Source organism: Ochlerotatus camptorhynchus, unplaced genomic scaffold (genome assembly GCF_037179485.1).
Source record: "Ochlerotatus camptorhynchus isolate MF236.1 unplaced genomic scaffold, CSIRO-AGI_Acam_v1.1 ptg000525l, whole genome shotgun sequence".
NCBI classification, from domain to species: Eukaryota; Metazoa; Arthropoda; class Insecta; order Diptera; family Culicidae; genus Ochlerotatus; species Ochlerotatus camptorhynchus.
Genome location: NW_027041009.1, coordinates 268,323 through 285,139, shown reverse-complemented (window position 1 = coordinate 285,139; position 16,817 = coordinate 268,323). Strand labels below are relative to the sequence as shown.

At 39.2% G+C, this 16,817-nt stretch overlaps 1 protein-coding gene across 1 annotated transcript in view; it reads left to right on the top strand.

Moving 5' to 3' along the window:
• Positions 1 to 16,817, top strand: part of LOC135712960 (TWiK family of potassium channels protein 18-like) — a 171,686-nt gene that overhangs the window by 90,445 nt on the left and 64,424 nt on the right. The window contains exon 5 of the mRNA XM_065236067.1: positions 8,682 to 8,811. Within this exon, the coding sequence (XP_065092139.1) occupies positions 8,682 to 8,811 (130 nt within the window). The remainder of the gene's footprint in view (positions 1 to 8,681; positions 8,812 to 16,817) is intronic.

The window sequence follows — 16,817 nt, the reverse complement described above, 5'->3', positions numbered from 1 at the left end:
ATTATTGTTTGAAGACACTGATAACTAACGAAAGTTTTGGTTTACAGTATAGTTTACTTTTCCCTAACGCCAAAATATTATCAATTTTTTATTAAAGCCTTGATAATGTTTGACGAATACAATAATTTTAGTGAAAAAAATGTTTCAATAGATTAATCATATATGAAAAAGGAGAACTAATAAGTATTTTTATAAACCATCAGTGAGTCAAAGACATAGTTTTATGATCCGACCACCCATTGATGTCAACATTAAATCTCTGTACCCACATTTGACCACAACCGAAATTGTTCTGGAAACCCTCAGAGAAGGCCAGCACTTCAAAAAGGATTATAATTGGCTGCCGCTGAAATCCCAATATGAAATATTGTTCCATTTGTACACCGGGGAAGTTGAAACGGTGGGTGTATCTTTTAGTGGAAGTGAATAATCACTGAGATTATTCCTAATCTAGTAGTTTGTGGTACTACACAATGCCTGTCAAAAATATTCACTTCCGCTAAGAGATACACTTACCGTTTCAACTTCCCCGCGCGTTTCAACAATCCTCTGCCAATAAGGAGGGTTGCTGAAGCCACCACCATTGGCGGTGTCAAGACTACAGTTTTGTTTATATGTGCGTTAAAAAAATTAATGAAACTTAAATTGTTCATAATTAGCTTGCCTAATTTAAAAATTAATATAATGAATAACAGCAAAATATAATGAAAATCAGCATACTATTTCACATGACGATTTTTTTTTTTAATTTTTTGATCGACCTTCTACGATTATGTTGAAACTTTGCACAGTTGTTTGTTATCGCCAACATGCCATTTTAAATATTTGGTTCCCTAGTTTTATACACGACTAACACTTGAAAAAGGCTTATGCAAGAATGATACGCATCAATAGAAAAACATATATCTTGCGAACGATTTGTTTGATTGAGATGGTGTCTTCGAAGAAGTTGCGGACAAGTATTATGCCTTTCAAGAAAAAAATATACACTGTGAAAAATTATAATTTTGTTTACAAAATATAATCAAAATTATCAAAAAAATAAAACTACTCAAATTGCATATTTTTTTAAATTATTTTTTATATTTATTTTGTAGTTTAGATAAAGTAATACCTACTGATACTGTGCATTTGCTGGGCAAATCATTAACAAAAAAGTTATGAATTATTGAAAAATAAGTATTTTCCAAAATACCACCTACAGTTATCGAATATCTTTGAAATAGTGTTAATAATAAAACACATCAAATTTACAACAAAAAAGCTCAAATACTTAAATTGCCCAAAGTTGTTATTAACGAGATACTCGTAGGTTAAAATTCACTTATTGCATATTTTAAGAAATTTTCGCCTTTTTGAGATGTTTATTCAAATTGCATATCTTTTTGAATATTTTTTTTTATTTATTTTGTAGCTTATGTAAAGAAATACCTATCGCCACTGTGTTTTTTCTGGTCAAATCATAAACAAAAAAGTTATGAATTATTGAAAAAATAAGTATTTTCCAAACTACTACCAATAGCTATCGAATATCTTTAAAATAGTGTTAATATTAAAACACATTAAATTTACAACAAAAAAGCTCATGGCATGTTGGGCAATAACAAACAACTGTGCAAAGTTTCATAATCGTAAAAGGTCGATCCGAAACGATTTGCGAATCTGTGTGGAACTGCTCATATTTAATTCCTACATGTACGCGCTTGTTGAACATTTACCCGATTATTTTGCCAGGCAACAAATGAAACATCTATGTGGAGGGAGCATAGTTTCTCAATGTTTGCATCAGTTGTATTAGATTGACAGATAATCGAGCCAAAGAACCAACAACTTTGGCTTCAAGAAAAATGTTGGTAGATAACGTTTCTGCCACCGGAGTGGTTTCAACTTGCTCCGGTGTACCTTACATAAAAATATCAAGGAATCTTTTTTGCACAATTTCGTTCGATGCAGTTATAAAAAAAATCAGTATTCTCTTAGAGTGTAGATTTTCATATTCAATATGATTCAATTTCGAACGCAACAATCAAAATATCAAACAATCATAATATCACAACGCCAGGACGACAAGAACTTATTTACATGATGATTGTATTTAGATACATGTACTGAGTAAGATATAAGAGGACAACAGCAGAATACTAGCAGCGCCGTGACTGCCTCTCACCCCAAAGGGCCTGTGCTTAATCCCAGTCAACGCCGCCGGGATTTTTTGAGGCATAAAATCTATGATCACGCCTTCCTTCGGAAGGGAAGTAAAGCCGTTGGTCCCTGGTCCATGAGCTGATGGTCGATAGGTGGTAGGGTCCAGGTGTGGGAGCTGCCTCCCTGGCGTTGATAACATTGCACAGTAATCAAGAAGGCATATTTATGTAGAATGATATGTTTTGAGCCTGAAATTGAAACTATAGACTAAAAGTCTCTTCTACAAAGTTGTTCCTTATATTTAGGCCCTCATTTTTATGACAATGAATTCTAGGGTGGTTCCTGGAAAAAAATAGTTTTTTAGCATTAACTTTTTTGTTTCAAATTTCTCATGAATACCATCTCCTAGAGACGTTTAAAACTCTTTAAGATGCACGTTTCATTGTAAGTATTGTGGTCTGTATCTCTTCTAAATAAAAAGATATACCCAATTATAGTAAAAAATATGAATAAATTCAAATTGATTTTATACGAGTTTAAACAATAACATACCTCTAATTTTTTCACATTGAGAATAACATACGCCCTTTCAAATGCCGTAAAAAACTTTTGTTTTATTTGCCCCAACCAGAACTACTAACATTTGAAAAGAGCATATTTTTAGTAGAAAAACGTCAATAACTCGTGATCGGCGGAAGATATTGACAAATTTTGTGTAGAAAAAATTTGCGCCTTCTAAAGATCTAAAAGTTATTTCAATACACCTTTGCTGAGAAATTCGAAATAAGAAAACTAGAGCAAAACAACTGTTTTTTAGAGACACCCTGACTCAATTCAAGAAAATAGCTCTAAATCGGTCAATTTAAGATATAAAAAAAAGTTTTTTATATAAAGTTGCTTGAAATCAGCTCTACTATAACATTGTCGAAGAATGTATACCTTAATTTGTTCAAACAAAAAAGTTAGATTTTTGATTTTAATGATAATAAGAACCACCCTAGAATTCATTGTCATAAAAATGAGGGCCTAACTGTAAGGAACAACTTTGTAGAAGAGACTTTTAGTCTAAAGTTTCAATTTCAGGCTCAAAACATATAATTCCACCTAAATCTGCATTCTGGACCATTTGTGGTTTGGTGGCAGCATTGAAAAACAAGATCGACGGAAAACAAATCTAGGGACAAAAAAAGTAAGAGGCTGTATCCAAGACTCGACCGTAGATTTAACGTAGGATTACGTGCTCGGTATCAATATTTGGCGACTATGTTAGAGAAACCACTTTTTGCAGGCAATCGGTGATAATTTTGATAACCATTGCAACAGTTGGACATTTGTGTAATTTTCAATAGTGACCTATTGAAAATTGATAAACAATAATAATAATAATAACTCCTTACTTAATTATAATAATAACAGCTTACTTGAAAACAGGCAAAACTCACAAACAGGCTACTTTTTCATGGTATACAGAGTGCTAATTCAATAATCAGTTAATTATATCAACATTTAGTGGCAGATAATTCATAAATGTTGGTAACATAGGGGAAATGGATGTAATGTCGGCTTAAATGCCCCTAACTTGGGCTCATACATAAATTCAGTATTCGACTAAATTTTCAATAGCAACCAAAAATATCCATTAATACCAGATTTTTAGCGATGAGCCCAATCTTAGATCGAAAGGCCAACATTAGAGCCATTTTCCCTACAAAAAATTCTATAATCCTGCTTTACACATTCTGCACTCAAAATAGCTCACCCCTTACAGGATTTCCTTCCGAATTATATGAATGTGGCGGGGCAGAAAGTATCGTTTGTGCAGAATATGTAAAAAAGGAGGGACTTCGAATGTTAATCTAAATGCATATATAGAAGTACCAGACATGTTTTGTAGTGTCAGGTACTCTATTTTGTAATCTATGAAAGGGAAATCACAAATTGGGTGTCATAAAAAAAAAACATGTTGAGAGATTGAGCTCGTGAGAGCATAATTTTCTCTTACCAATTTGAATTTTTTGGCTTTCTGGGGATTTGTAGTAATAGTAGTAAAGCAGGTAAAACTGTATGGGAAAAAATCATTATTATTGAACAATAATTTCCGGGAAAAAATGAATGTCCCTGACTAATTATTTAGGTTTTCGTTCACTTTTTTTACCTGAATATGCACCTAAAACGAATTATTCCCACTTCTCTCAAATTCTATATGTGGATTTTTTATCACTTCCTATAAGCGGAACACCACGGTCTGTGGAAAATGGCCGGACTATATGATTAATCTCACCAATACATTCGGGCTTACAATTCCACACCTTTTATAGACCAGGTTGAGGCTTGATAGCTAGCTGCTTGCGAGAACTGATGACCTTGACAAATGTCCAAATAATATCCTGTAACAAATTTATTATGGTCCTGAAAAGGACCGTTTTGTCGTGATGGTTGAGTAATGCTGAGCTGAGCACGACGAGCTACTGATTCCGATCCTAGCCTAGCGGTGGGACTTCTTCCTCCTTCTCTATGGTTCGCCATGTGAGCTCTGCAGCTGGTTGCCTTTCGTTGTTACTGGAGAACAATTTTCAACGCCAAACGCCGAAAACACTGCTACTGCTGCTGCTGCTACTGCTGCTGCTGCTGCTACTGCTACTAATTTTGAAGACCGTTCGGTGAGACAGGATCGAATTCGATTTTTAAATCTGTGTTAGGGAATGCGTTGTTTGCAGGCAATCGGTGATAATTTTGATCACCATTGCAACAGTTGGACATTTGTGTAATTTTTAATAGTAACCTATTGAAAATTAATAAAGTGTTCATTTTAGCAGATTGGTAGATAAATTTCTAATCGTTTGGCTTGTTTAGAATTAAAATCCATCTGCTATTGACAGAGTTATATGTGGTCAAAACCTGACCTGTTTTCGTAATGCGGTCGATTTTGGTTTTTTGAAATTGCACCCCCAATATGTTGCCGAAAGACGTAATCCTACGTCAAAAACAACAGAATGCCGCTGGTACAAACAACCATCATCAAAAGAGCAAATAAGAAATCCAAAATCACTCTAATTATATTTCTTTATTCGTCACACTAAGGACCACCACAAATTCAGCAATCTTCAGATAAGGTAACCCGCATTATACCATCCTTCCACTTGCAGAAACAGCTTCGCCAGCATGACCGCACTCTGCGGAAAATCAACCTGCTCAGTTATAAGCGAACATCGTCATTCAACGTGACATATGTTTTGCATGTATTCGATTTATGGAATTATGGATCGGGCACAAATTCACACTAGTTAGTTGAAATTTGGGCACTTCGCCACTTGCATTCATCCTCCCAAGGCAGCACAAAGATTGATACACTTTTATTATTGCTGAATGAATTTTAAACGTCTGGAACTGAATCCCGAAACCGATACAGGATTGGTGTTCTGCAAATCATAAATGGGGTCGATGAAAATCTATGGAAGCTTCAGATGAAAATGTTAACTTATCATTTTTGTTACCTTTTCTATGATGAAACGGAACGTTCACGAGAGCGCGTTTCTTTGATAATTGAAAAAAATTTGCATGCAGTGGCTTAGTTTTTCAGCTTCCAGGAGTTAACTCGGTGTGCATAATAGACAGTGCACGAACAAAAACTTGGTCTTACTCCATCGTCAACGTACCCAATACCTCCTTAAACCCATTATTCACGATTTGGGTGATATTAATGTCGTTTCACGAACGATTTGAGAAGATGGATCAAGTGATGAAGAGGGCCTTGAAGTTTCAATTCATTTAGTTCCAGTGGACCAAACTGCCCAGTTCACGTCTTGAGAGACGATGATCCTTTGTGCAAATTTTTCAACTCCGCAACCAGCACAGAAACTGCTTGATTTGAAGCAGTATCAGCTCTGTCCCTTTCCTCTGCATATATCAGAACCCTAGCCTTTACCACTTCAAACTAGGCAACAACGAATAGAAGATTAGGAATCACTTAGATCAAGACTAACTAACTAGTTTTTTTCATGTTTCATCATCCTCGGTCCAGGCAACCCGAGGATTTATCACTATCATGGTCTATATATAAAAAATAAAATTACATTTTATCACTATTAACAAGGCATAAAAAATAACAAAGACCAAGATGTGTTTCTTTGATTACTGAAAAATCCTGTTCCCCTAGTTTGAAGTAGTCAGGACTAGGAATCGGTGGTAGATCTTAACGTACCGCGAAAAGGTGATCTACCCACGTAACGGGAAAAGGTTAGGTGATCCTGGCGGTCGCATAATACGAGAGCCGTCCATCGTAGAAAACTGAAAATGTTAATACGCGATATCATTGTGCTATAAGTCGTAGTATGACAATTATGTTTACCTGATAATTAAAACAACATACACTTTAAAAAGTTCCATCAAACATTTTTTTCTTAGCTTCTGCACTAGCACTAGCACTTAGCACTAGCATTAGGTCCTCCGGTGAAAGCGATGAAGGGTATTTTGACCTGTTTCTACCTGTTCAAATATTATTCAAATTTATGTACAAGATGTGGCAAAAATATGTACAAGCGCATTATTATAACTTTGAGTAAATGTAAAACCTCTTCTTTGACAAAATTCATAACAACAGTGGCACCTAGAGCCAAACGTGTGAAAATGCTTCGTTACCCTGTAAATTAAAGCGATTTTCTTCATACAAGCTTCAAACCGTTTCATACATTTTGCTGGTCAAGCTGAGTCGTTTCATATGACACTAGACCCTCCAGGCCATATATAGAGAAAAAAATTATGTTTGTGATATGATAGCCTTTCGGTATACCTCGGTATACGAAAAGGCAAAACATCGCCAACGATGGTACGTTTGTCACAATCATTGGAATGTGAATTCACAATGACATTTTTATGGAAGCTATTTCCAGCATTTTGATTAACTGTTCAAACATCCTTTGACTGAAAAGCAGAGCGTTACTCTAACAAGGCCTTATACAACTTATAACACTAGGGTAAGTGTCCCAATAGTGGAGGAACTAACTTGGTTTATTTATAGACAGTGAGATTAGCATACCTTCTTGCATGTCAGCAATCCAACTTGATGGTTTTCTTCTGGAAAAAATGCTCATTTTACTGTTGAACCAATCATTTGATTGATAATGTTTAATGTCACGCCACCACCTTGTCAGACCGTGACAATAAGCGAAGACAATATATCAAGAAGACTGGCAACTTTACCTGAATCGAAGCGACAGACACAGTAGCGATGCGCTCGAGAAATGGTAGAAGCAACGCATAGAAAAATGAGCAAATACGCAAACCTCTATTCTGAGGATGGAAACTTTGCAATCCAATTCGTTTGGAGCATTTACCTTTGAGCGGCAGATTACGCGATTCTGACTATCTCATACCGAGCGTATGATAAAATGGAAGAGTTGCCAGTCTTCTTGATATGTTGTCTTCGCAATAAGCCTACACCTTTCAATACTAAACATTGTACTTGAAAGATGTTAGCATAAATGTTAACTGCACCATGGTCACAGACACACTATTTATTGAACCCCAACCTATAGGTATACAACCACAACTATTTCTCTTTTCGAAATTTTACGGAAATCTTTTGATTATTATGGAATTGTAACAAATGTGTTAAATCGTGTTCGAAGAGTATAAGTTATTGATCAAAAATACATGTTACCTCATTATCTTGAAAATCATCGTTAATTCCAATACCGCAACTGTAGGAGCACCCACAGCTATAGGAGCGTTTACCTTCCTACGTTAAGGAACGTACGAAAACTTTAAATCAGTTAATAATTTATTGCAAAAGGAACCCCAAACTGGTTTATTTTCCAAAAAAAAATGTGTTCTCGACTGCAAATGTTCATCCCACAGTAACGAGACCAAGATCGTGAATCTTTCTTACGTAACGGCAATGCTTCACTGTCCCATAAAACTTTTCGGCAAAATTCGCCTTTGCTTTCATTACGATTGTGCTGAACGGAGAACCGCAACGAAAAATAAAATCATCCATGCAAAACCCACTGCCTTGGTGGGACAGCAGCCACAACAGTAGCCAGCCTGAGCGTGATAGAGCTTGAATTTATGTTGTTAGCTATTATCCATAAAACATGTAATCCATTAACTTTTTTGTTCCGATGAACCTTTTTTGCGCCGGGTCGCTTAGCCTTCGATGTGTATGCTAACCACTTTCCCACTTATCTACGGTTAGCTAGAGCATCACCCATTCACTGTGTTTTCCGCGGGCTGTATTTAAATAGTTTTGCTCCCACGTCGATCTCCATGACAAACGATATGATTTCACTAAATCTAGTTCCCCAGTACAATCAAGATATGGGATAGCGATAAACAACTTCACCCGAGGGCGAGCAGACTGTGCTTATGGTTGGGGAGTTCTGGAATCGATACTCTAGTTTTATTTTTATTATCAGTGTTAACAGCCATTTTTGGAACGGCCATAAGAGGGAAGAGCATTTCTCAATAAATTTATCTTCCACATATGTGCTATCCTTACAAAGCATCATTCAGTACAAATTTTCTCCTCGTTTTGACAGGACACCATCTTGAGAGCGGTACGAGCATCCAAATCTCAGCAAGTGACGAATGTTCAGAGTAATGCAAAACCCTACAAATGGACGTATGCTTCAGCATTTCTCTATTCACTGACGCTGATCACCACTATCGGTAAGTTTGCCATTTCCATATCTATTTCCTATTTGTAGAAGAGCCTGGAAGATAAATCGACAAATTGAATCATGGGACGCTACCATACATGATGGCCAATTGGGAGGCAGACGTCTAGCTTTTACTGTTTAAATATTTGTCTCTGTCAATACAATTTGGTAGAATTGGATACACAAGAGCTATTTGCCGCTGACAACTTGGGCAAGTGCTGACGTGACTCTTTATGCCTAAGTATACGTATACGTAAGCAATTCCAAAGCTTCAATATGGGTGAATCCATTAATCAGGCATGTGACAATTTCGAAAATGATTTTACGAATCATCCAAAGCGCTAGTTCAAGCATAAGTTCCAAGGATCGGATTCAAGTAAGAAACTGAAATTCGGAGTTTTTGTACAATTACAAATTTAAAAATCAAACTGAAAAAAAAACATGAAGAAATATTCCATATCCAAGCTTATACCGGTAAGGCTTACGGGCGGTTCCTTATTATCCCGTGCACAACTCTTTTGAAATCTGTAGTTTCATCAAACGACCTTTTGCCCAAAACTCATTATTACAAGGTGCGAATCATGCAGCATTTCCTTTATATTATAACAGTAACAAACGAATAACGCTATATTTTCACTCCATAAAAAGAGCTACAAAACTCGATGTACCTACCTCTATTTGGAAAAATGAGTACCACATGTCGAGAGCTCTACCCATTCGCTTCTGTGGCTGAGTAGCATTAACAAGAAACTTTATACGAGTTTGTTGCTGAGAGAAAGGAAGAAAAAATGCTGTCTGTTCAAGAGAGACACGAGCCCGGCTAATCCACAACCCATGACGTGTATAAGCAAAACTTTTATTTCAAGCTTCACACTACAGATCCGTTTGCTCAAGCTCGTCATCGCAAGGATAGACGATGGAGAAAAATAAGGGAAAGAAGCTTCAGGAAAGAAAACAAGTACAGGAACGCGCTGCAGCATTTCTAATGAAATGGAAAAGTGAGAAAATAAGTTCCCACCGTCTTATAAAAGCAGCTTATCTTTAGTTTTCCTACACGACACACAACAAGTAGGATGATGGTCGAGACTCGATCTTAACACTCAACATCCCGGATGTCATGTCACGATGATAGCACCTACGCTACATTTTCCAAGAGTCACTCTACATGGACAGGGATTCTACCCGTAGGCGCCAAGATATGTGGTATCTCCAGCCATCATCATTCCGGCATACGGGGATGTACTATGCCACATCTTACTTAGTAGAAGCTCATCGCGTGCATTTGCACGTTTTGCTACGGAAAATAAATTAATTATGTAAGGCCAACATGGTGGGCTTGGTTGCGCAAAGTAATCTTTTTCACTAACGGAACCGTGTTTGACTTGTTTGTCTTATTTGGACGTCTATGGAATAGGCAGTACCAGGGCAGCACTTTCTTACATTCCAATGAAACATTGTGGGTATAAAGACTTTGCTTAGTTGATCAAATTTGCATACTTGATATTTTGGGAAAAAAAATGTAGGCTACCATTTTAAAAGTTCCTTTTTTTGTAAAAAAAAAAATAAACTGATAACAACTTAAAAAGAGGAAAAATATTTAAAAAAAAATACAAATTGCATTCTACCACTAGAAACAAAAACTATGATTTCCTCTATAAAGACAATCCAACCCACATGGTTGCAAAGTCATTTCCCAAGTAACAATTCTGGTTTTATTAGGGTTCTGAAGACATTGATTTAGACTTGTAGAATGCTATAAAACCTCAATAAAACTTGAAATGTTGCTTGGGTTGAAAACCACGGCTTCGTGAAGTTTTATAGATGTTGCATAAAACTAATAGAGGACGAGCCCGGCGTATATCTGGGGCTGAGATTTGAACTCGTGAATGACATAGTGTGTTGAAGTGACTGTTTGTTCTCAACCAGTTTCCAAATTTATTTTATAGATTCGCACCGAACCCACAATTCTGGTACTACAAATGAGAGCTTTACACATGTAATAGTACTGGAAATAAGTGGGATAAAAATTAATTACGTTAGTAGTAGTAGCAAATTAGGTTTAGAGTTAACTGAATTATTAGTAATAAATTATTCCAAATCTAGCTATCCAATAAACTAGACCTAAAGTGTATCCCAAGTTAATAGTGAATAAATCCAAATCCAAGGTTGCAAAGGGTTTCCTTTAAAAAGAAGAAGTGACTCCTAGTGGTGGTTAGGCGAAAACCCAAAAGTTCTGTACAAGAATCAACTGGAGTGTTAGCCGATGCTCACACCCCCGCTCAGCATAGTGATAGTGCACATTGGATTTCCCCGCCGGTTAAATTTTTAACGGAAATCACGAACCTGCTCCAACAGTGACCTTATACAAAAAAAAACAATCTAATCATGTTCAATGCAGATTATTTCTGTAAAGTGTTCAATAAGACTAAGGAAATCAAAACCAGAGAAATTTAAATAAAAACATATCCTAGGTCTTCGACGTATAAGGTATAATACGATAAATTAAATGGGTTTTAAGTGCACTACTTCTTTTGGAATAGTGACCAGGAATTCCTCCACGTGTGAAAGATTAGCTGTTCCCTCTTATATTTTAAACATTTTCTTACTCGAAATCTATACATACGCAGATATATCAATGAATTCAGTAAAATGTTACTGAAATTTCAACAACTTTAACCCTCATTTTTTCACTGCGTCCTAGCAAGAAGTACGGTCGACTTGTTTCGCGCTCCGTTGTTTTGGAAGTTTTCTCGGTATTCGCTTGATATAAATTATCAGTTTTTTCTCACTAAGTGACTCCTGGCATAGTTCCCGGTAAATTGATCGAAAAGTGAGTTTTTTTTTTGTAGTAGAAAGTGTCATTTTCGGAACGATTAATCCTTGCTATTGGTAATTCGCGAACCAATTTGGGCATCATCGTTGCGTGGTCACGCATACGCGCTTACGCATACCCGCGCACGTATCATCATCATCGAGTGTGAGCACCCGTTTCTACATCTACATCGTTCATCAATCATCGTGCGCCTGTGTGCGCTGAGTACCGAGCCTCGATCAAGTGCACCACAACGAAGGTCATCCACGCAGCGCGTCTCTTCCAGCCATCTGTATAAACGCCTACACATATAACGCTCGGTGGTAGAAGTATAGAATTATCAGATAAGTTTTTGTTTTTTTTTGTTTCTTTTCCTCCTCCATTAGTTAAATTTTCATTTTGTATTTCTGTGTTTGTAGTGTTTTCTGTGTATTGTGTCTGTGCGTTCAGTGGGAGAGCGTTTTGCGCTCCCACTAGTTGAACAAAATGGATGTTTTGTCAGAAGACGACATGGATGACCATTCATCTCAGAATAATGATGATGTCATCCCTGGTTCGTCGTCTCAGTCTGTCAATGGGCAGGATGAGAAAAGCACCAGATTGCGGGCCTACCCGAATGACTCGACTGGCCCATGGGTTGTCTATTTTCAGCCCAAAAACAAACCCTTGAATGTTGTTCAGATATCTGATGATCTGACAAAGCGATTCTCTGCCGTGACCGAAATAACGAAGGTTAGGCACAACAAACTTCGTGTGACCGTCGCTAACCTGAAACAGGCCAATGAAATTGCTGTTTCCCATTTTTTCACACTGGAATATAGGGTGTACATTCCAGCTTCTGATGTGCAGATCGAAGGCGTGGTCACTGAGGCGAGCCTGAACCCCGAGATACTGGAGAAGCAAGCGGTTGGCCGATTCAAGAACCCCTTGCTTCCTCCGGTAAAGATACTGGCCGTTCATAGAATGAAGTCAGTATCGCTCAGCGAGGGTAAAAAGAGTTTTACCCCCACAGACTCGTTTCGGGTGACCTTTTCTGGATCTGCCCTTCCTCAATACATCGAGCTGGGAAAACTTCGTCTTCCTGTGCGGTTGTTTGTACCTCGGGTCATGAACTGCCAGAATTGTAAGCGGTTGGGACATACGGCCTCCCACTGCGGCAACAAGGCACGCTGCTCCACATGCGGGGAGAAGCATGAGGATGGCGCCTGCGCAGCTACTGCACCAAAATGCGTGTACTGCAATGGAACTCCTCCTCATGCTCTCTCGTCGTGCCCGGCGTACAAACAGCTCGGGGACAAAATGAAACGCTCCCTTAAGGAACGTTCCAGGCGGTCTTTTGCAGAAATGCTTAAGACAGCCAAGCCATCGACCAACGAAACAAATCCCTTCGCTCTTTTGTCAGATGACGAGTCTGGCTCTGACTTGGCTGAGGAGGGAGTTTCTTTCAGTTTTCCGGAAGGTTCTGCCCGGAAACGAAAACGCATCCGTTCGCGGAAAGTTGCAGATCAAGAACCCCAAATCAGCTTGCCCAAATCAAGGAGTGGTGGAAAAAAGGAGACTTCTACTCCTCCTGGATTCCGCAGAACTGATTATACCCAGGATTTTCCACCTCTTCCGGGGACATCCAAAACCCCTGATGCCCCAATTTTAAGAACAGAAACCCCTTCTTCATCTGGGCTGTTCTCATTTGATGACATTGTGGACGGTATTCTCAAATACCTCAACATTTCTGATCCTCTGAAAAGCATTGTCCTCACATTGCTTCCGACTGTGAAATCCTTCTTGAAGCAATTGACTTCAAAATGGCCCCTTCTTGCAGCTATCATCTCCTTCGATGGATAATTTTCCAAACGAGGTCGGGGATTTGATCACTGTTCTACAGTGGAATTGTCGAAGTCTTATTCCGAAATTAGATTCGTTCAAGTATTTAGTCCATAACAATAATTGCGATGCATTTGCCCTCTGTGAAACATGGCTCTCTTCAGAAATTGATCTCCCTTTTTTTGATTTTAACATTATTCGATTGGATCGTGAGGATTCACGTGGAGGAGGGGTACTTTTGGGGATCAAAAAGTGCCATTCCTTCTATAGAGTGAATCTTCCCGAATTCCCCGGTATTGAAGTTGTCGCATGTCAGGCTACCATTAAAGGTAAGAGCCTTTGTATTGCTTCTGTATATATTGCTCCTAGAGTCTCTGTTAATCGCAAACAACTTTTCGACATATGTGCGGTACTTCCCGCTCCATAGTTGATCATGGGAGATTTTAACTCCCACGGTACAGGCTGGGGGGAGCTGTACGATGATAACCGTTCTACTTTGATTTATGATCTCTGCGACAACTTCAACATGACAATCCTTAACAATGGAGAAGTAACACGTTTGGCTGGTCCATCCTCGAATGGTAGCAGATTAGACCTCACCTTTTGCTCCAATTCACTATCGTTGGATTGCACTTGGCATGTAATCCAGGATCCGCACGGTAGTGATCATCTGCCGATCAAAATTTCGATTGCCAGTGGGTTCAACTCGTCAGAATCCGTTAACGTCGCGTATGATCTAACCCGTAACATCGATTGGACTAAGTTCCAATCCGCGATAGACGATACAGCATCGTCAGTGGAAGAGCTTCCGCCGTTGGAGGAATATAATTTCCTCTCTAATCTCATCGTCGACAGCGCACTTCAAGCTCAAACACGACCGGTGCCGCGATCGTCTATTCGTAAGAAAACACCATCGCTCTGGTGGGATCAACAATGCACGGAGGTTTACCGTAAAAAGTCCGACGCGTTTAAACTTTTTCGGAAACGCGGAACACGCGAGCATTTCAACGCATACACATCTCTTGAACGCGAACTCAAGAGCCTCATCAAGGCCAAAAAACGGGGTTACTGGCGGCAGTTTGTAGACGGATTGTCGCGCGAAACGTCTATGAATACGCTTTGGAGTACGGTGCGAAGAATGCGTAACCGGTCTACTAACAACGAAAGCGAGGAATGCTCGGATCAATGGATTCTTAAATTCGCGCGAAAAGTGTGTCCGGATTCCGTGCCGTCGCAGTTGATTCCTCGCGAAACCGCGAATTCGGTACACGAAATCAGTCAGCCTTTTTCAATGGTCGAACTTTCACTCGCTATCCTTTCGTGTGGCAATTCTGCCCCGGGATCTGATAGAATCAAGTTCAACTTGCTGAAAAACCTCCCAGCCGTCGCTAAGAGGCGCATGTTGAACTTGTACAATCAGTTCTTGGAGCTCAATATTGTTCCCGACGATTGGAGACGAGTAAGGGTGATAGCCATTAAAAAGCCTGATAAACCCGCGTTGGATCACAATTCGTATCGGCCCATCGCGATGCTGTCGTGCATTCGGAAATTGATGGAGAAAATGATCCTTTTTCGCCTCGACAAATGGGTTGAGACGAACCACCTTCTTTCAGATACTCAATTTGGTTTCCGTAGGGGTAAGGGAACGAACGACTGTCTCGCGTTGCTTTCCTCGGAAATTCAGTTGGCTTTTGCTAAGAAAGAGCAAATGGCTTCTGTGTTCTTGGATATCAAGGGGGCTTTTGATTCAGTATCCGTTGAAGTTCTTTCAGAGAAACTCCACGCTTGTGGATTGTCTCCATTAATGAATAATTTTTTGTACAATTTGCTGTCAGAAAAACATATGAGCTTTTCTCATGGAAACTCTACAGCTTTTCGATTTAGCTACATGGGTCTCCCCCAAGGCTCATGTTTAAGCCCCCTTTTGTACAATTTCTACGTTAGAGAAATTGATGTCTGTCTTAGTGACAATTGCACGTTGAGACAACTTGCAGATGACGGCGTAGTGTCTATCACAGGGCCAAAAGAGGTTGACCTGCAAGGACCCTTACAGGATACCTTGGACAATTTGTCTACTTGGGCTATTCAGCTAGGTATCGAATTCTCCACGGAGAAAACTGAGTTGGTCGTTTTTTCTAGGAAGCATAGCCCAGCACAACCGAAGCTTCAACTTTTGGGTAAACCGATCACTCATTCCATGTCTTTTAAATATCTCGGGGTCTGGTTCGATTCCAAATGCACCTGGAGATCCCACATTGAGTATCTGAGACGAAAATGCCAACTAAGGATCAATTTCCTTCGATCAATTACCGGAACGTGGTGGGGAGCCCATCCACAAGATCTTCTGACGTTGTACCGGACAACGATTTTATCGGTTTTAGAGTACGGTAGTTTTTGCTTCCAGTCGGCAGCTAAAACGCACATCATCAAGCTGGAACGGATCCAGTATCGTTGTCTTCGTATCGCGTTAGGATGCATGCACTCGACTCATACTATGAGTCTCGAAGTGCTGGCGGGCATGTTGCCACTATCCGTCCGTTTTTCAGAGTTATCTCTTAGGCTCCTCACCCGTTGCGAAGTAATGAACCCACTGGTGATCGAAAATTTTGAGAAGCTTCTGGAGCTAAATCCTCAAACATGTTTTATGACTTTGTACTACCTATATTTAACACAGGATGTCAGCCCTTCAAGAAATATTCCCAATCGTGTAATCTTCTCCGATTTCGGCAATTCAGTGAATTTTGATTTATCTATGACGCAGGAAATCCGCGGAATTCCAGAGCATCATCGTCCTATGATTGCTCCGTCATTATACGCTGCAAAGTTTGGCCATGTTGATTCTGCAAGAACGTTTTTCACAGATGGATCTCTAATAGAGGAGTCCGCTGGTTTTGGTGTATTTAATGAATTTCATAGCGCCTCTCGAAAACTTGAAGCTCCTTGTTCTGTGTATGTGGCTGAACTGGCAGCAATTCACTACACTTAGGAAACTATTGCTTCACTTCTTCCAGACCACTACTTTATTTTTACGGATAGTCTCAGTTCTGTCGAGGCTATCCGTTCCATTAGGCCGGTAAAGCACTTCTCGTATTTTCTCTTGAAAATACTAGAACTGCTTAGTACTTTATCCGTGCGCTCTTTCATCATCACCTTCGCGTGGGTCCCTTCGCATTGCTCAATTTTGGGTAATGAGAAGGCGGATTCACTTGCGAAGGTGGGCGCTATGGAAGGCGACATTTATGATCGACAGATCGCCTATAGTGAATTTTTCTCTATTTATCGTCAGCAGTCGCTCGTTAGCTGGCAACATCAATGGAGTGAAGGGAGCTTGGGACGATGGCTACATTCAATTATCCCTAAGGTGTCGAAGTTTGCATGGTTCA